Source organism: Oncorhynchus kisutch, linkage group LG8, assembly GCF_002021735.2.
Source record: "Oncorhynchus kisutch isolate 150728-3 linkage group LG8, Okis_V2, whole genome shotgun sequence".
Lineage (NCBI taxonomy): Eukaryota > Metazoa > Chordata > Actinopteri > Salmoniformes > Salmonidae > Oncorhynchus > Oncorhynchus kisutch.
In genome coordinates this window covers 10,740,967-10,761,265 of record NC_034181.2, presented here as the reverse complement: position 1 = coordinate 10,761,265, position 20,299 = coordinate 10,740,967, and the positions used below count along the sequence as shown (strand labels likewise).

Below are 20,299 nucleotides of genomic sequence, written 5' to 3'. Positions count from 1 at the left end.
ACAGCTAACTACTCTGGATGTGGAGACCTCTGTTCTCCTGTATCACCCTGCCCTTTACTACAGCTAACTACTCTGGAGGTTTATGCTACTCTACAACTGCCGTAGTGACTCACACAGGGTGAGGACAACACAGACAAAGCATTTCCTGTCTCTACTGTCACTGTTTAGTGTTTATGTCAGCCCCCCATGGGCAGATGCTGCGTGTTGACTGAGAGAATCTGCCAGGACTGAATGGGAGGAGTGATTTCCGAGCAGCATTAGTTCCGGTTTTGTGGGTTTTAGTCATTGGTTATTTGGACGTATCAGGAGAAAGGCGGTGTTTAAACAGCTCTAACACGAATGCTTTGAGTGCTGAGAGTTTCGTTTTGTGTCTGCTGAGAGTTTCGTTTTGTGAGGGCTGAGAGTTTCGTTTTGTGAGTGCTGAGAGTTTCGTTTTGTGAGGGCTGAGAGTTTCGTTTTGTGAGTGCTGAGAGTTTCGTTTTGTGAGTGCTGAGAGTTTCGTTTTGTGAGTGCTGAGAGTTTCGTTTTGTGAGGGCTGAGAGTTTCGTTTTGTGAGTGCTGAGAGTTTCGTTTTGTGAGTGCTGAGAGTTTCGTTTTGTGAGTGCTGAGAGTTTCGTTTTGTGAGTGCTGAGAGTTTCGTTTTGTGAGTGCTGAGAGTTTCGTTTTGTGAGTGCTGAGAGTTTCGTTTTGTGAGTGCTGAGAGTTTCGTTTTGTGAGTGCTGAGAGTTTCGTTTTGTGAGTGCTGAGAGTTTCGTTTTGTGAGTGCTGAGAGTTTCGTTTTGTGAGTGCTGAGAGTTTCGTTTTGTGAGGGCGGAGACGTTGTTTTGGCCGGAACTCTCAATGTGTAACACGTATGAACCCAGATGTTAATCGCACAGCTGACCAAATGACATGAGATTTTCCTCTGGGTTAACAGAGATGAGTGTTTATGGGACATGGATAGGAGTCCTATAGGATGGGACATAAGTAACTGGTTTGAGTCCCAAATGGCACCCTTTTCCCTAAATAAGTGGGGTAGCACACATTTCAGTAGGTTGTTTGGAGTGTGTGTGTGTGTTAGTGATGCTGTTTGTTCACCCGCACACAATTGCTTATAACCCATCAGAAACCACCGATATGTGATAGTGAAGGTCTGAGGCCCTCAACCCGACCTGCTTCTCTTCTGTTATTACTTTATGAGAGAGAGAAAGAGAGAGAAAGAAAGAGAGAGAAAGAAAGAGAGAGAAAGAAAGAGAGAGAAAGAGAGAGAAAGAAAGAGAGAGAAAGAAAGAAAGAATGCAAGTGTTTGGACATCTGTATACTTTGACAGCCTTGTGGGAAAGGCATTCTTTGACAAACCACTCAAACACTGTGTTAGTGTTATAATGTCCCCTCTCTCACCACCAGTGTATTGGGAACCAGGCCCTGAAACACTGTGTTCGTGTTATAATGTCCCCTCTCTCACCACCAGGCAGTGTACTGGGAAGCAGTGTGTTACAGTGTCACTGTCAGCAACAAGTACTAATGATACGACTAAGACTAATGACTTATTACCAAGAGTTCTCTCCCATTTCTTGTGTACTGCTAGATCCCAGCGAAGTTTGTCTTGACTTTTTGGTTATGCACTAACTAAGGCCTGGAGTTCTTCCCCTGACTACGTGGCCCGACCAGGAATAACTCAAGGCCCCAGTTACTGCAACTCAGGAAAAACTACTGGCCCTAGTAAAAACATCCCCGATGTTTGCTGTACCTGTATACTTCACCAGAGGATGACAACAAGATACCAAACACCTGTTGTTGTAGTACGTCTGGGATAATATAATACCCAGAAATGTCACCGTAAGACTAATAGAAATACATTGACTGGGGGATTAGGTGACGTCAGGTTCTGTTCCTTCTATTCTATCCAGCTGTGATGCGTTGAGCCAAAGTAGTGCACTACATAGGGAATAGGGTGCCATTTTAGACACACACACTACAGCCACATGAACAGGGAAGGGGGTGAAGTCAGGTTGGTTTCTATTTTATCCAGCTGTGACCCAGTCAAGGAGTCAATATGTGTGTTTCCTCGTCCAGATCTAATATCTATCCAGCTGTGACCCAGTCAGGGAGTCAATATGTATGTTTCCTCGTCCAGATCTGATATGAAATCCGTCAACATCCAGCATGATCAGATGGCTATCAGAAGGAAGTCTCTGTTAGCGGACTAATGAAAAGAGGATGAGAGAAGACTGAGAATGGAGCAGATGGAGGGACTGGGCTGTTGTAGCCTTCAGGGGGTGAGACTGAGACAAGTGGACAACTTGCTTCTCCACCAGACGGGGACTAGGGTTTCTCCAGGAAAACACTGCCATCTGCAGGCAATGATAGAGCACTACAACGAAAGTCTCAGTCAGTGGAACTGCTCTCAGCCAAGGCTCGCTTTCTGTTACTGGCTGCAACAAGGCATTTTGGAAACACAGGTGGTTCCCATTCACAAACAGACAGAGAGAGGGGGAAGAGGGGGGAGAGAGAGAGAGAGAGAGAGAGAGAGGGGGGGGGAAGAGGGGAGAGAGAGAGAGAGAGAGAGAGAGAGAGAGAGAGAGGCGAGAGAGGGTCGAGAGAGGGGGGGGAGAGAGGGGGAGAGAGGGAGAGAGATAGAGGGGGAAGAGAGAGAGAGAGATAGAGGGGGAAGAGGGGAAAGAGAGAGAGAAAGAGAGAGGGGGAAGAGGGGAAAGAGAGAGAGAGAGAGAGAGGGGGGAAAGAGGGAGAGAGATAGAGAGAGAGAGAGAGAGAGAGAGAGAGAGAGAGAGAGAGAGAGAGAGAGAGAGAGAGAGAGAGAGAGAGAGAGAGAGAGAGAGAGGGGGGGGAAAGAGGGGGGAGAGAGGGAGAGAGATAGAGGGGGAAGAGGGGAGAGAGAGAGAGAGAGAGAGAGAGAGAGGGGGAAGAGAGAGGGAGATAGAGAGAGGGGGAAGAGGGGAGAGAGAGGGGGGGAGGGGAGAGAGATAGAGGGGAAGAGGGGAGAGAGAGAGAGAGAGAGAGAGAGAGAGAGAGAGAGAGAGAGAGAGAGAGAGAGAGAGAGGGGGAAGAGAGAGGGAGATAGAGAGAGGGGGAAGAGGGGAGAGGGGGGGGGGGTGAAGAGGGGAGGGAGGCCAAGCCAAAGCCTTTAGTGCTTCATCTCTAATAGACTAATATCTTTTTTGTTGGTATGTCTGGGCAACTAGCTCAGAGCACAAACCACAGTTGCTGGAATCTCTGCTTCTAATGAGTCACGCTAAATGGGATTTTCAAAGTTGCTCTGTTTCTCATTTGAAGACAATCATTGCACAAAACCAAGTTAGGCCAGACAACTAAGATAGCCCATTGAGAGGTAGGTTAAAGGTCATGTTGCCCTTCTTTAGGCTGGCCGCAGGGCACATTTAGTCCCTGGCAGATGGGTGACCGTTAAAGGTTAGGGTTGGTAGTTCGAACATGTGTGTTGTTAGAAAGAGTTGGACTTCCATCCTGCTGTCTAGCATGACCACACAGTGATATAACCTATGACTATAGACCTACCAGTACCACATATTAGAAGTGTGCCAATTTTCATGCATCTAAATGAAAATGAAACGTTTTCAAAAATGTATCTACTGGACTATAGGAACCTACCAGAGATACAGGAGACGTCCTCTCCAGTCCACTCTCCGCTGGGTAGACAGGTGCGTTCTGGTGATCCATACAGAACGGAGCCACTGTTACAGGTGAAGCTCACTGTCGAACCCTCTAGGTAGCGTGTACCTATCTTCTCACCGTCCCTCGGAGAGGCCAGCCACCCACAGGACACCACTAAGGAATATAAGGATGTTATCTACTAATAAAACTATTGATTACGTTGATAAATCAATCATCTGTATATGTCAAACCACTCGAAACAGCTTCTTAATATATACAGGATCATTTTCTTCAACAGTGTTTCCCAGCTCCGATCCTCCAGTACCCCCAACAGAATAGATTTCTGTTGTGACCTGGGACAAAAACACCTGATTCAACTTGTCAACGGCTTGATGATTAGTTGACAGCTCAAGGCCCGGAGTCAGGAAACACTGATCTGGAATATAAAGCCTATGTACAAAGTAATGACACAGAACCATACTACCCACTGTGGTGAAGTACAGGGCTGTGGCAACACTCTAAACATCTTGAGAAGCTACTGGAACTTCCTCAGCACTTTGCTTTGGCAAAACCGTGTTGTAACTTGCATCAGTCAACACACATATACAGTAAAGTTCTGCTTCCACATAGTATTCAACAAGTAGGTTAACAATCAAGAACATAAAAGGTTATGTTCACCTCGCTGTCGTCTAAGGTCTTGGCGTTAATGAGTAGACTAACTCCATAAACGTCCATTTCACAACTCCTGTCAATGACAGAGAGGTGACTCCTGTATACATACCAGACTCCAGGTCCTGCATGAGTGTCTGGTGACTTCTGAAGGACAGGAGTGTGGCGTTACCCACAGCCAGACTACGGGTGCTCAGGGTGTCGTACTTGCAGAACTGGGCCCCATCACCTATATAAAAGATTGTGTTAAAAATGTGACAATTGCATTTAATTTAATGTTATCGTACGTTTGACTGTTGTTGAATGTCATATCATAAAAAGTACGGTAACAACCCGAATGTCAACATATAAGACTTGGGGCAGCAGTAGTACTTCATAAAGACAACAGGCCTGTATGATATGTTTTAAAGAAAGAGCTCCCGTGGACTGTGTGGTCCAACAGTCAGTACCGGGGATCCCGTCACCTGGTGACTCCTGTGGCGGGCCGGGCGTAATGCACGCTGAACAGGTCACCAGGTGTACGGTGTTTTCCTCCGACACATTGGTGCGGCTGGCTTCCGGGTTAAGCGGGCATTGTGTCAAGAAGCAGCACGGCTTGGCTGGGCCGTGTTTCGGAGGACGCACGGCCCTCCACCTTCGCCTCTCCCAAGTCCTTATGGGAGTTGCAGTGGCGAGACAAGACTGTAAATACCATTAGATACCACAAAATTGAGGAGAAAAATGGGTAAAAAAAAATTCGATAACAACTCTGTGGAAAGGTTTTTACATGGAACCCAAAAGGGTTCTTCAAATGGTTCTCCTATAGGGCCAGCCGAAGAACCATTTTAGGTTCTAGATAGCACCTTTTTTTCCTAAGAGTGCAGAGTTGGTATGGGTTTGAATCCAACCCATTTTTTCTTACCGTTAAAGTCTCCTCTTCACGGTCCTATATCATTAAAATACATAAACACTCCTAAAATATATATTTAGAAAAATAGAGAGCCCCCTCACCGAAACACATCTTCAGCATGTCCCCCACCAGAGGGTCAGCTGGATCTTCGGACACAGAGAAGGCCGGGACGAAGGCTGGGTCGTGTTTCACGTAGTAGTACGCGTCCAACAGGTACTTACTGTCGTAAGTGAACAGAGACGTCTGGTTGGAGGTTTTCCCTGTGGAGAAGACGACACAACATCACTTGTGCCCATATTCACAAGAGTGCTGATACAGGATCAGTTTTGACTTGAAGGTTATACTGATTAAGACAAGAGGGACGTGGGCCCATATTTATCAAGTGTCTCATTGTAAGAGTTCTGATCTAGGATCAGGTCCCTCCTGTCCATGTAATCTAATTCATTATGATCTAAAAGGCCAAACTGATCCTAGATGAGGACTCCTACTCTAAGACTCTTTGTGAATACAGGCCCAGAACATTTATTTTACCAGGTTACATGATTAAGAACACATTAACAGCAATGACCTGGGGGGATAGTTACAGAGGAGAGAAGAAGAAATGAATGAGCCAATTGGAAGACGATTAGGTGGCCATGACTATACAGTATGTGGGCCAGTTTGGAAATTCACCTCGTGTTTACTTGGTTACAACTACAGAGGAGTTTGTTTTGAACAACATAGTACACAGGTGCAGGGTCACGTTCTCTCATTCATTCACTAACATAGTAAACTACAGTACGTTGGTGAAACTATCATTGTTTAACTAACTGAAATAGTATAAGAATCATGTTGGGTTGTTTTCCTAGGTTTATATTTCCTTACAACCGGTTAAACTGATATGATTGGAAATTAAGCACAGAATTTGTAAACAAAGAAAATTGCATTTTGTTTTATTGCATTTTCTCCCCGGTCCCTAAACGTCTTTGCGCTGCCTAATAAGAATAGACAGAGAACTTGACCGATGCGAACTAGATTGAAACATTCATTCTATCGATGCATGTTATTATTCTGGTGAGCAAGAGTTTATTTAGTCTTCTAGGGCAACATACAGTATAATGACAGAAGAGAAGCTGCATGGTGTCTAATTGTAGACAAGTAGACAAACAAACAGCCTACCAAAATGTTGGAAATTATAAGCAGAAACATATGTAAATAAATAAGTCAATAAATGAAAAATAAAACATTGTTCAGCAGTCTCTGACTGTAGCCCACAGCGCATTTTATATATTAGCGGTTTGGGTCGGCTGCGGGCCTCAGATTTTCACTTCATCACATACATTGTCAGGCAGTTGCGGATGGGTTATAAGCAGTTGCAGGTGGGTGAACAAACAGCTGACCCACTCACCACTATCGCAGGAGTAAAATGAAAGCCATCAATCCAGCAAGATTTAAGTGACAACAAGTGGATGTTGTACACCTGGAACACAGGAAATAAACAAAGACAGATCCTCCGGTGGGCGGGGCATGAACGTTTCTAATAAAACGGCATCTAAAAAGGCCAAAGACGCACAGTGATACTATATTATACTGTATATCAATATATATGATTAGAACACAGATGGCTCACTGTTATCAGGAACTCTGAAACAAGAGAAGTGCATCTGAGCAGCTGAGAGAGGGAGGAAAAATCTGTTCATTACTCCTTATCTCTGTGGGTTGTGTGGAATGTTATCATGGTGACTGTGGCTCAGGCTGGACAGGCCAGGACACCACTGGTCTCCTGCCATTAGGTCTGCTCTCTGGTCTGACACCATGGCTCGGCCAAGATCTCTCTCTCTCTCTCTCTCTCTCTCCATTTGCATCTCAAATGGCACCCTATTCCCTACATAGTGCACTACTTTTACCAATAACCCTGTAAGGCTCTAGACAAAAGTAGTGCACTATATAGGGAATAGGGTGCCACTTGGGACTCACACCTGTCATCTATTAAAACCCTTTGGACGCCCTTTAACTCGAAACAGGTGGTTGGCTGGCTGGGTTGAGGGAGGGAGGGAGGGGTGAGTGCACAGTACACATACTCTTCTCTTCCTTGGGAATATCTCAGGCAAAGAGAGTCAAAGGTCAAATTAAAGGTCAAATTAAGGAATTGTGGTTTACAATTCCAGATGTACCAAAAGGTTAAGTGCAGCGGTTTTTGTTTTTTCAGTATGGTACGTATGAAACACACAAACACAAAGATAAAGCGTGTTATATTCCTTCTCCTGACACTGCATATGTTTCATAGGTTGTTTTTGTTGTTGTTGTTGTGGGTGTGGTTAACATTTGTAAATCTATTTAGTACATCTAGCCCCTCAGCCCCTGGTGTCACAAGACCAGGTGATTCAAGGACGTACAGCTCCGAAGGTGAAGACAGACAGAAAGAACATTGTTTATTTGTTTGTTTTTTTCAAGATGTAGCACCTGTTTTTCAGTGAATTTACCTTCATGTCACCTGTCCAATGAAGGAGGAAGCAAGGAGCCTTCGATTATTGAGAAGCACAAGGATCCAAAATAACTTTTATAGTGCCGAGCGATTAGTGCTTTTTGAGGTCGGTTCGGTTTCGGTTCGATTATGAAAAAATAAAAATAAATTACATTTGATTTTGATAATTAGATTTTTGAATATTTTAAATGCAATTAACAAAAGTGTAGTGTTAACCCATTACTACTTATCACTTATTAACTTTCATTTATCACACAAGACTTTATTCCCATTATTTTAATACAAATATTTCAGTTGTTGTCTATTTTAAGTTTTTGTTATTTGATGAATATTATTTCATTTAAAGTAATCATCTCTGCTGCCTAAGCTGCCTGCCAAAATCACTACTTTAGTAGTTCTTCACAGTAAATAAGGCTTTTATGACTGCTGAATGCCAACTATCAACCACGTAGATCATGTATTTCCATGTAGATACAGAAAGCAGTTGCTTCGCGAGGTATCTCTCGATCGCGTGTCTTCTGTCTCTTCTCTACTCTGTGTCTGCCGGTGGTCATTGTAGTTATTTACCTCATTTTCTGTGCTAAGCTATGTCAAATATTGGCCTGTTCGAAACTACAACTCCCTACTACATTGCACAGTTGGTGCTTGATCCGGTTTATGTCTGGAAACATTGAGATCACAGAAATAAATATGAATGAAATGGAATTTAAATAATTGAACCGACGTCGGTTTTACTTATTTAAAAAATAACCAACATTTCAGATAATCACTCAACAAAATGTATCAACACTTTGGGATCCTAAGATGCCATTTATGTATCAATGAAGACATAGGCCCAGGCACTCACAGCTAGCTCCGAAGGTGAAGATTTCCTCAGGACTGGTGTTGTCAGGAGAGACGACATCTCCCAGGCTGGTCAGGAGGTCATCTAAGGGGTCAGAGTTCATCTGTCCTAGCAGGCCGTGGGTGAGGTTGGTGTAGTCTGGGGGGAGCAGCACGGTGAGGGCCATGGCGCCCCCCTCTCGCCCCCGTACCTCCATCCCCACGCCAGAGGAGAACATGACGGTCACGTTCTGGGGTGTTGGGGAGTACAGGAACACACCTGGAGGGAGGAGAAACACAGAAAACACCTTCAGAAGGAGAGGCTGAATCCTAACTTGAGATACATGCACATAACATCACTCAATGTGGGAGATTTGTGTAGAAGTTTTAGGCTATGTCCTCATTCCTCAAGTAAAGATTTGTTTCCAAATGAACTTGATATCTTTTTGTTGGTATGTAAACTTGGCACCCACTGGTCAGTAACACGAGACTAATTGAGATGTAAACTTGGCACCCACTTGTCAGTAACACGAGACTAATTGAGATGTAAACTTGGCACCCACTTGTCATTAACTCGAGACTAATTGAGATGTAAACTTGGCACCCACTGGTCAGTAACACGAGACTAGTTGAGATGTAATCTTGGCACCCACTGGTCAGTACCACAAGACTAGTTGAGATGTAATCTTGGCACCCACTGGTCAGCAACACGAGACTAGTTGAGATGCACTTTAATTCATATCTTAAAGAATATAAGCACGGCACACAAACAAGATTATATTGACGCCTGATATTCTCTCTTACCATGTAGGTCCATCCATGACTGCTCTGTGAAGGAGAGGACCTGCTGGTTCCTCAACACCTCCAGCTGGTTCTGCTGCTCCGCCTGGCGCACCTCTATGACATCAGAGCTCCTCTCCCTCATAGCCACCGCCGATAGCCTGGTAGCCTTGGATAACGTACCTGAGGGATTATTCAAATAACATCCTCTCAGGTAAAACCTATATAGGTTAAGATAGCTAAAGGGATTAGCAGATTCTCAAAAATATTATTGGCTAAGATGGGCTATTCAACTGGCGGCCGACGGCCCGTATATTAATTTAGACAGGACCTTTGATCAATTCTCAACATTAATAGAAGATCAGCAAAAAAATGAAGGCCAAAATCCAACGTTCAGTGCCAAAATGACAAGAACTACGGTGGTTGTCTATAGTGTAGTTTGTTTTTTGTGTGGTTTCTAGTGCCTATGTAGCGTTTGACTGCTACAAAAAATATTATGACCCCATTTCTTGAAAGCTATGACTCTCAGGAACCACTACTTGCCTTCTGTCTCCCTCTCTGATGCTCACAAGGACTCGTTAGAAGGGAGCGCGACAACAAAACAAACACATCTAATGACTGACTGGAATTTGGCAATATCTGATTTGACATATCTTGGTCATATTTACTGAGATACTTAGTTTTCAGATGATTTAAAATTACCTAATAACTTTTAAGATAGATAAATAGATAAAAAATGGTGAGCGAGGGTTTCAATGAGATCGTTCTAGTATTAGCTGAACACCACTGACATCTGAAAAGATAAACAACGTGGTCGACTCCAACTCATAGAAACTTACAGACGCTGGATCCTCGTATATAATCCACAGAACAGATCATTTTCGGTATGAGGCCTACCGCTGACATCTGGCCATCTCCACTGATCTGGCTTCAGATCGGTTTCCTAAAGTAATGGGTACGGAGGAGCTCCTAACCACCATAACAGCTGTTCTAGAGTCAGATTGACCCGGAGAGATTGACAGGGAGAGAACAAGAGAAAACTAGAGGAAATAACATCTCAAGACCAGACCGCTTCGCTCTGTTGTTGTGTAAAAGAGTGTGCATGTGCATGTGTGTGTGAAGCTGAGTTGCGATGATGCGTCTTGGGGAAGAATAGCAATCAAGCGTTCTCAAAAGGGGACAATAAAATGTGTTAAGAAGTTAAAAAGTATTCATTTGATACAATCAAACCGTCTTAACTATTACAGAATTGTTTCTCTTTCGAGACAAGCCTGAATCCCTGAGCATCCAAACAAATAGAAGTTGAGACAGCGACAGCGAGAGAGAGGCAGAGACAGAGAGGCAGAGGCCGAGGCAGAGACCGAGAGGCAGAGACAGAGAGGCAGAGACAGAGAGGCAGAGACCGAGAGGCAGAGACAGAGAGGCAGAGGCCGAGGCAGAGACCGAGAGGCAGAGACAGAGAGGCAGAGGCCAAGGCAGAGACCGAGAGGCAGAGACAGAGAGGCAGAGGCCGAGGCAGAGACCGAGAGGCAGAGACAGAGAGGCAGAGACAGAGAGGCAGAGACAGAGAGGCAGAGGCCGAGACAGTGGCAGAGACAGACCGAAAGAGACAGAGAGCTAGAGAGAGAGGCAGAGACAGAGAGGCAGAGGCCGAGACAGTGAGAGAGAGGGTTAGAGGCAGAGGGGTAGAGAGAGAGAGGCAGAGACAGACCGGAAGAGACCGAGAGCTAGAGAGAGAGGCAGAGACAGAGAGGCAGAGGCCGAGACAGTGAGAGAGAGGGTTAGAGGCAGAGGGGTAGAGAGAGAGAGGCAGAGGCAGAGACAGACCGGAAGAGACAGAGAGCTAGAGACAGAGATAGAGAGACCGAAAGAGACAGAGAGCTAGAGAGAGAGGCAGAGACAGAAAGGGCAGAGGCCGAGACAGTGAGAGAGAGGGTTAGAGGCAGAGGGGTAGAGAGAGAGAGGCAGAGACAGACCGAAAGAGACCGAGAGCTAGAGAGAGAGGCAGAGACAGAGAGGCAGAGGCCGAGACAGTGAGAAAGAGGGGTAGAGACAGAAAGACAGAGCAGTAGAGGCAGAGAGAGAGACAGTGAGAAAGAGGGGTAGAGACAGAAAGACAGAGCAGTAGAGGCAGAGAGAGAGAGAGAGTGGTAGAGGCAGTGAGCTAGAGAGACAGCCTAGAGAGAAAGAGAGACAGAGAGAGAGAGAGCTAGTAGAGAGACAGAGAGAGAGAGAGAGAGAGCTAGAGAGACAGAGAGAGAGAGAGCTAGAGAGACAGAGAGAGAGAGAGAGCTAGAGAGACAGAGAGAGAGCTAGAGAGACAGAGAGAGAGAGAGAGCTAGAGAGACAGAGAGAGACAGAGAGAGCTAGAGAGACAGAGAGAGAGAGAGAGAGCTAGAGAGACAGAGAGAGAGAGAGAGAGAGCTAGAGAGACAGAGAGAGAGAGAGCTAGAGAGACAGAGAGAGAGCTAGAGACAGCCTAGAGAGAGGAAGTACACTACAAACAGACAGGCTCGTTTCCAGTGGAGAGCAAACTCACCGTTCTCTAGTTTCACCTGCTCTGTCCGGCCCTGAACACTGAGCCCTCTGTCTGGCGAGAGAACCAGGTAGTACTCTCCTTTCCCATTGAAGGTGTACCTTACATCATCAAACGTTAGAAAATGTGGGTCCCCTAGGACTGCACCTAGGAGGTGGAGAAAGAGGGAAAAATAGGAGAAGAATCATTACAGGGAGAAATAGCAGATTAGTACTTGTATATGTTGAAGAGACAACACAGCATAACAAGAGAAGAGGCGCTTAGGGAGAGACGACTGCGATAAGTACTCAGTATACATGGTTCTGTAACAACCAGACAGCATTCTATTCTACTGTAAACACCCATGAGTTCCTCACCAGCTGTAGGTGGTGTGTAGTGTCTACAGCCGCTGGAGGGTCTGTGTGTGAAGTACACCTGGCAGTGGTCAGACCACAGACAGCAGTAGTAGAATGTCAGGACATCGTACATCCAGTGGGAAAGGCTGGGGATCCGAGGGGGGTCTCTGTAGGGAGGGGAGCCCCAGTCATGGGCCCGATCTGGGGTGCTGCCTCCAATCGAGTCCCCTGTCAGAACCTGGGCCCCCGTGCTGTCATAGCAACACTGCTGTCCTGCTCTGTACACAGGGCTGGGGGATGGGAGAAATGGGCTGTTATTGATACAGTTGGTGTTTTCTACTGTTTATTTGGTATACAAATTGTTGACTTAGGAAAGACCTGTACATGGTTTTTTTTATGACAAAATATAACTTGATGTCAGTGGGTGTCAAATCATTACTTCTTCTGAATTCTCCCAAACTTGAGGTGGTGAGGTGTCGCCTACCTTGCCTGTATGGCTCGGACACAGTGCACAGAACCAGGGTGGTAGGTACACACACTCCCCTTCTCCATGTCACAGCCATAGTCAGTCTGAAACACCAGAGACATTCCCTTTTAAAGTGCTGTAAGGATACAGTACCAGAGCCTCTAAAATCTAGCCTGAAGGTGGTCTTTGGTTGAGGGGTTATTGGTCCTCAAAGAACAAGGAATTCATACATGGAACCTGCCGGTGTCTGCACGGGCCTGGGCCAGGGTACAGGGACAGTCCACCACCTCCTCCAGGAAGTTAGGGAGACTCTTCTCCAGGACATCCCAGGCCAGGCACCTGTGCAGGGCCCAGGCTGCTGAGTCCTGCCTAAAGGCCTCCTCCAGGTGCCAGGCCAGGGCATGAGCCCCACTCCACACAGCCCTGACGTTCCTGAACACAGTTACAGGGTTTATAGACAGGGACGGTATATCTATGCACAATTCCAGGTATATAGTTAGTGAGAGAGGACTCTGAAGTCTGGGCCCTGGTTGAGTACGGTGCCAGGCCAGGGCATGGGTCCCACTCCACACAGCCCGGATGTTTCTGGACAGGTTCAGAGGCATAGTTAGTATGTTTAAAGGGATAGTACACTACCTGGACAGGTTCATAGGCATAGTTAGTATGTTTAAAGGGATAGTACACTACCTGGACAGGTTCATAGGCATAGTTAGTATGTTTAAAGGGATAGTACACTACCTGGACAGGTTCAGAGGCATAGTTAGTATGTTTAAAGGGATAGTACACTACCTGGACAGGTTCAGAGGCATAGTTAGTATGTTTAAAGGGATAGTACACTACCTGGACAGGTTCAGAGCCATAGTTAGTATGTTTAAAGGGATAGTACACTACCTGGACAGGTTCAGAGGCATAGTTAGTATGTTTAAAGGGATAGTACACTACCTGGACAGGTTCAGAGGCATAGTTAGTATGTTTAAAGGGATAGTACACTACCTGGACAGGTTCAGAGGCATAGTTAGTATGTTTAAAGGGATAGTACACTACCTGGACAGGTTCAGAGGCATAGTTAGTATGTTTAAAGGGATAGTACACTACCTGGACAGGTTCAGAGGCATAGTTAGTATGTTTAAAGGGATAGTACACTACCTGGACAGGTTCAGAGGCATAGTTAGTATGTTTAAAGGGATAGTACACTAAAGCAGCAGTATTCTCTTATTTTCTATGGTTGAACATCTTTATAATGACGTCAGTTTAATCAACTCTTAATATTGAACAAATTGCACTCATTGGAGATTATTACAGTCACTGGAGTATCTGACAGAGGCTTTGAAACAGCACCTGTGAAGTGGCTACCAGTGTAGCAAATGGGGCAGGGTAACTAGCGTTGGACTAGTAACCAGGTTGCAAGTTCAAAATCCCCGAGCTGACAAGGTACAAATCTGTCGTTCTGCCCCTGAACATGCAGTTAACCCACTGTTCCCAGGCCGTCATTGACAATAAGAATGTGTTCTTAACTGACTTGCCTGGTTAAATAAAGGTCAAATAATAAAATACATAAAAACAATGTAAGAAATGCCATTGGATGTTGGTTAGCTGACTAAACTCAACTCCATGGTGAAGGAGGTTTCTGATCAACTTCACCAATGACATAGTGGAGCAGAGACCAGGCTTTGTGGAATTAATCAGCTTCGACCACATTGACTCGCCCAGGGTAAATACTTCAACAAAATGTACATTATGAAACGTTTACCATGTGCCTATGTTTGTCCGTGCCAGTAGTGCACATTTGTTCTCTACCCCTGCTTTAACTCATCAAGGAATATGGGATAATTAGCTAATTCAGGTGTACTTGCTCTGGCTCTCAGCAAAAAAAAGATGCTATCCTCTGCAAGTACTCTTCCGTGTGCAGCACAGCACATGTTCCATACCTGGCTCCATCGGAGTAGATACTGGGGCTCACTCTGACACTCCCCACCTCCCAGTCAGAGTAGGGCTTCTCGGAGGACTTGGGGGTGAAGCTGAAACTGCCGCTGTTGGCTAGGCCTTTACCGAGAGAGTACAAGTAGGTCCATTCTGCCCTCAGGGGGGGCAACTCTTCCTCCCATGTAGTATCAGTAGTAGAGGTATTGACCTCTCTGTACCCCCATAGTTCTATGTTGACTCTGTCCGTGTCTCCAATCAGAGAAGGGTGCCATGTCATCCTCAGTGTTCCAGCTGTGTTGGGGGTGCCGTAGTATTGCCACTGTGTTGAATTCACCAGCGTCACTTTAAATGCAGCGTCCATTTTACTTGGGTGGACTGATAGAAAAAGCAGAATAGAGAAGGTGTGAGAAAATTCTTAATTTTCAACTCTGTGAGAGGAAATTATATTATGTTGCAAGAAAAATATTAGTCTTTGGAAAAGTTGAAAACTTGCACATGGGAGTTGCAGATAATGTGAAATAACATCGTTTCAAAGCTCTGGAGTTATTTACATCTTATCTGAATATCTTATCCTGTCTTTAATCTTATCCTGATAAAACTTCAGGCAATGTGCAATGAACTTTGGTTTACTGTGTACATTTCATCCTCAATACGGAGTACATCTTTTTAGACAGCATTTACTAAACATTAACGAGAGTTATAAAAATAAAACAAAACCTGTGTATACCTTTACCATAACTGTAGTGTTGTCAAACGTCAACTCTTACCTGACAGGTATTCTCCAGAACTGTTGAAGTTCCGTCCATCTGTAGAGACGTCAAAGGGAAGCCAGCCACTCTGGAACAGTAAGGGGGAGACACAGTAACCTTTGCCTTCTCCGTCTGTGTAGCCCACTGTCTCTATCTCACCCCTGAACCTGCAACACAACAACATGGTTACTGTTGGGATTCATCCCTGGACCTGCAACACAACAACATGGTTACTGTTGGGATTCATCTCTGATCCTGCAACACAACAACATGGTTACTGTTGGGATTCATCCCTGGACCTGCAACACAACAACATGGTTACTGTTGGGATTCATCCCTGGACCTGCAACACAACAACATGGTTACTGTTGGGATTCATCCCTGGACCTGCAACACAACATGTTTACTGTTGGGATTCATCCCTGGACCTGCAACACAACAACATGGTTACTGTTAGGATTCATCCCTGGACCTGCAACACAACAACATGGTTACTGTTGGGATTCATCCCTGGACCTGCAACACAACAACATGGTTACTGTTGGGATTCATCCCTGGACCTGCAACACAACAACATGGTTACTGTTGGGATTCATCCCTGAACCTGCAACACAACAACATGGTTACTGTTGGGATTCATCCCTGGACCTGCAACACAACAACATGGTTACTGTTGGGATTCATCCCTGGACCTGCAACACAACAACATGGTTACTGTTGGGATTCATCCCTGGACCTGCAACACAACAACATGGTTACTGTTGGGATTCATCCCTGGACCTGCAACACAACAACATGGTTACTGTTGGGATTCATCCCTGGACCTGCAACACAACAACATGGTTACTGTTGGGATTCAACAACATAACAACACATATAGAGCTACAGTAAGGAAGGATGAGGTTGCCCCTGGTAGAAACTGATTTACAGTAAGGAAGGATCAGGTTGCCCCTGGTAGAAACTGATTTACAGTAAGGAAGGATGAGGTTTCCCCTGGTAGAAACTGATTTACAGTAAGGAAGGATCAGGTTGCCCCTGGTAGAAACTGATTTACAGTAAGGAAGGATGAGGTTTCCCCTGGTAGAAACTGATTTACAGTAAGGAAGGATCAGGTTGCCCCTGGTAGAAACTGATTTACAGTAAGGAAGGATGAGGTTGCCCCTGGTAGAAACTGATTTACAGTAAGGAAGGATGAGGTTGCCCCTGGTAGAAACTGATTTACAGTAAGGAAGGATGAGGTTGCCCCTGGTAGAAACTGATTTACAGTAAGGAAGGATGAGGTTGCCCCTGGTAGAAACTGATATACAGTAAGGAAGGATCAGGTTGCCCCTGGTAGAAACTGATTTACAGTAAGGAAGGATGAGGTTGCCCCTGGTAGAAACTGATTTAATGTAAGGTCAGTTTTCACTTCATCCTAATGGTTAAAGTTAGGAGTTGGAGAAGATAAGCTGTTTACAGACTAAACTAATTGGTATCTTTCAAGATATTGATGTTATAGGGTCCAACCACAGAGCTGAGTTAAAGATTTAAGAGCCCAGGGTTAACCCATGATATATCGCAAACATGTCCATGTGTTACAAAGATCACTACAGCGAGACGCTACATAGATGTTTACCTCCCAAAATTATCTCAAGACCAGACCGCTCTGTTGTTGTGTAAGAGAGAGAGAGAGAGAGAGAGAGAGAGAGAGAGAGAGAGAGTGTGTGTGTGTGTGTGTGTGACCCACACCTACCTGCAGGTGAGCTGCTCTTGCTTGCTTGGATAAAAGGTGGCATTGAGGATAGAGAAGACACTTCCACCCATCATAGTTCCTGAGTAAGGGGAGATCTGGAGACAGTACTGTCTGTAGTCTCCACAGCAGGTCAGAAGGGACACACATGTAGCGTGACATGAACACGTCCCCCATGTTTTACCACACTGTCCATCACATGATTGACCTGAAGAAAGATACATCATCTTATCTTACTCAAAGATAACTATTTTGTTTTAACAGATTTTTTTTTTCACATACAAAACTATGGTAACAATTACAGTAGTTGGTATCGTAATCTTATTAATCTTGGTTAACCCAGAACTAAAACTTTGAGCAATTTGGTCAGCTGTGTGAGTTCTTATAAGCAAAAAACAATAAAAAGACACTCTAAAATGTGCAGTTTTGACACACAACAATGCCACAGATGTCTCAAGTTGAGGGAGCGTGCAATTGGATTGTCCCCCAGAGCTGTTGCCAGAGAATTTAATGTTAATTTCTCCACCTTCAAAGTCAGTTTAGAGAATTTGGCAGTACGTCTAACCTGCCTCACAACCGCAGACAACGTGTATGGCGTCGTGTGGGCGAGCGGTTTGCTGATGTCAACGTCATGAACAGACTGTCCCATGGTGGTGGTGGGGTTATGGTATGGGCAGGCATAAGCTACGGACAACGAACACAATTGCATTTTATCGATGGCAATTTGAAATATTGTGACCAAATCCTGAGGCCCATTGTGAGGCGCATTTTTTTTTAAGGTATCTGTGACCAACAGATGCATATCTGTATTCCCAGTCAGTGAAATCTATAGATTAGGGCCTAATGAATTTATTTCAATTGACTGATTTCCTCATATGAACTGTAACTCAGTAAAATCTTTGAAATTGTTGTGCTTATATTGTTGTTCCGTAAATTTTCAGGTAATTATAAATCATATGTTTCTGGACTAGTAAATTATCTGTTAAAAAATGGAATATGTAATGGAAAATGTAATAACACTCGCATACACAACAGGCTTTATGGTAAATGAACAATCTATGCAGTTTTCATATGCAAAATAATACAATAGTAAGACAATAGCCCTATCTGATACTGTTCAATAAGTAGTTCTGTTATCTCTTGAACATAAATGCATGAAGTGCTCTGGTAATGAATCTACTGTTTAGAATTACATTCACAACACTGTTATTGACAATCCAGATTTGTGGGACTCTGTACTTGCCATATGAGCATTTAAACCTTTAATAATGTATTTACTTGACAGAATTAAATGAATTCTTAAACTGTTTTTACATCTTTAACTTGAAAAAATGTAACTTACCGGTAATTTCAGAAATGCATACAACTGCTAAGAGCAAGATGCTCTGCCTCCACTTTAACCTCATAGTAGACAGCTGTTCTACATTCTTTCCTGTGCATTCATTTTTATCAGCACATTGTTATGACGATGTGGCATTCAACAAGTTCTGCAGTTGCGGTTGTTGTGAAAGTAACAAAGGTCTTTCCGATAATGAATATTTCGCTCCAGGCAAGTGAGTCACGCACTGTTATTATTTAACAGAATATGGCACCGACACATTTTTACTTCTAGTAGAGAAGTGATTCGCTGTTTCAGAGAATAGCATTTTGCAGAAAAGATAAATATACGTTATATTTAAATAGATTAAGGAGCCGTTGAATGTCAGTTCGATAACTTTAAACCTTTTTCCTGCAACATTTTAAAGCTTTCAACAGTCTCGTTCAATAAACTAAAAGGCATGCATGCGCAATCGCACATTTGTACAGCCCCGTAATCTAGCGGGTTAGCCAAATGCCTCTCAAGATATATTGAAATATTTATTTTTTGTCATTTTCTAGTAATATGTGGTTGGGAATCCGAACTTGGCTATCGCTGAGACGAGTCATTTATTTATATATGCACGTCATGGATTTCTCGTCGTGATGATGACGTCGCGAAACAGAATGCTAGAACATGCTAAAACAGTTTCAGGCTATTTATGTGGCTAACCAGCTACTGTAGCTCACAAAAATGTATATTTTGTACAGGATTATCGCTTCATTAGTTTGCTTTTTGTTTTTGAAATGGATGAAAAAGAGGAGGTATTGCACGGACTTGAAAAGACTATGGCAAAACAGCTCTCATCACTGCTACGGCATCTATCCAAACGAATCTAAGAAATTAAAATGCGCTAGGTTAGCGAGCTATTCTTCTTTTGTGATATCATAGCGGTTCACAAACAATCGTTTAAAGTGCATGTCGCCACCTACTGTGCTGGAATGTACGATCAATCAGGATCTTCCCAATTCTGTACTACCATGAAAATTCAATTTAAACATAATAAATCCCTACTAACTATTACCACACCCAAAACCCCTTCCCCAACCCCATAAAACTGTACATATGTCATGCTGTAACCGGCAGTGATTGGGAGTCCACAATTGGCCCAGCGTTGGCCGGGGTAGGCTGTCATTGTAAATAAGAATTTGTTGTTAACTGACTTGCCTAGTTAAATAAGTAAAAAATGTACCCCCAAATATGTCTTTTGCCTTCTCCACAATAACCTTCAACCTGACATTTCTGCTTTCCACTGCTTTCCACATAACCTTACTAATAAAAGCTATGAAGTCAACTTTATTCATTATCAAAGTGACCTTTGACACCACACATCCATGAGTGCAATATTTCTGAACAGACCTTAAAACCATTCCCTGACCATCAGCAACACCAGCCCTGACAATAGATCCACTTACTAACGGATCAGCCATGGAATACTCCATCACTGTAGTTGTAATCTGTAATCTGTTTTACAGCCTCTGCATACGATACAATACTTTTTAACAGGTCAACATCCACAAGGCCGCTGGGCCAGACTGATTACCAGGAAGTTTGCTCCGGGCATGTGCTGACCGACTGACAGGTGTCGTCACTGACATTTTTGACATGTCCCTGATTGAGTCTGTAATACCAACATGTTTCAAGCAGACCACCATAGTCCCTGTGCCCAAGAACATTAAGGCAACCTGCCTAAATGACTACAGACCCGTAGCACTCACGTCTGTAGCCATGAAGTGCTTTATAAGCCTAATAATAGCTCACATTAACACCATTACCATTATCCATTATAGAGCCACTCCAATTTGCATACCGCTCAAACAGATCCACAGGTGATGCAATCTCTATTGCACTCCACGCTGCCTTTTCCCACCTGGACAAAAATAACACCGACATGAGAATGCTATTCATTGATTACAGCTAACACCATAGTGCCCTCAAAGCTCATCACTAAGCTAAGGACCCTGGACTAAA

At 44.2% G+C, this 20,299-nt stretch overlaps 1 protein-coding gene across 1 annotated transcript in view; it reads right to left on the bottom strand.

Moving 5' to 3' along the window:
* Positions 1-19,117, bottom strand: part of LOC109896194 (sushi domain-containing protein 2) — a 33,474-nt gene extending 14,357 nt beyond the window's left edge. Inside the window, exons 1-13 of the mRNA XM_020490489.2 lie at positions 18,314-19,117; positions 16,975-17,179; positions 15,261-15,409; positions 14,499-14,868; positions 12,801-13,002; positions 12,589-12,674; positions 12,126-12,394; positions 11,773-11,916; positions 9,258-9,416; positions 8,479-8,733; positions 5,269-5,427; positions 4,391-4,507; positions 3,607-3,783 (exon numbers count right to left, since the gene is read on the bottom strand). Of these exons, the coding sequence (XP_020346078.1) occupies positions 3,607-3,783; positions 4,391-4,507; positions 5,269-5,427; positions 8,479-8,733; positions 9,258-9,416; positions 11,773-11,916; positions 12,126-12,394; positions 12,589-12,674; positions 12,801-13,002; positions 14,499-14,868; positions 15,261-15,409; positions 16,975-17,179; positions 18,314-18,377 (2,356 nt within the window). The 5' untranslated portion in view covers positions 18,378-19,117. The remainder of the gene's footprint in view (positions 1-3,606; positions 3,784-4,390; positions 4,508-5,268; positions 5,428-8,478; positions 8,734-9,257; positions 9,417-11,772; positions 11,917-12,125; positions 12,395-12,588; positions 12,675-12,800; positions 13,003-14,498; positions 14,869-15,260; positions 15,410-16,974; positions 17,180-18,313) is intronic.
* Between the last annotated feature and the right edge of the window lie 1,182 nt (positions 19,118-20,299).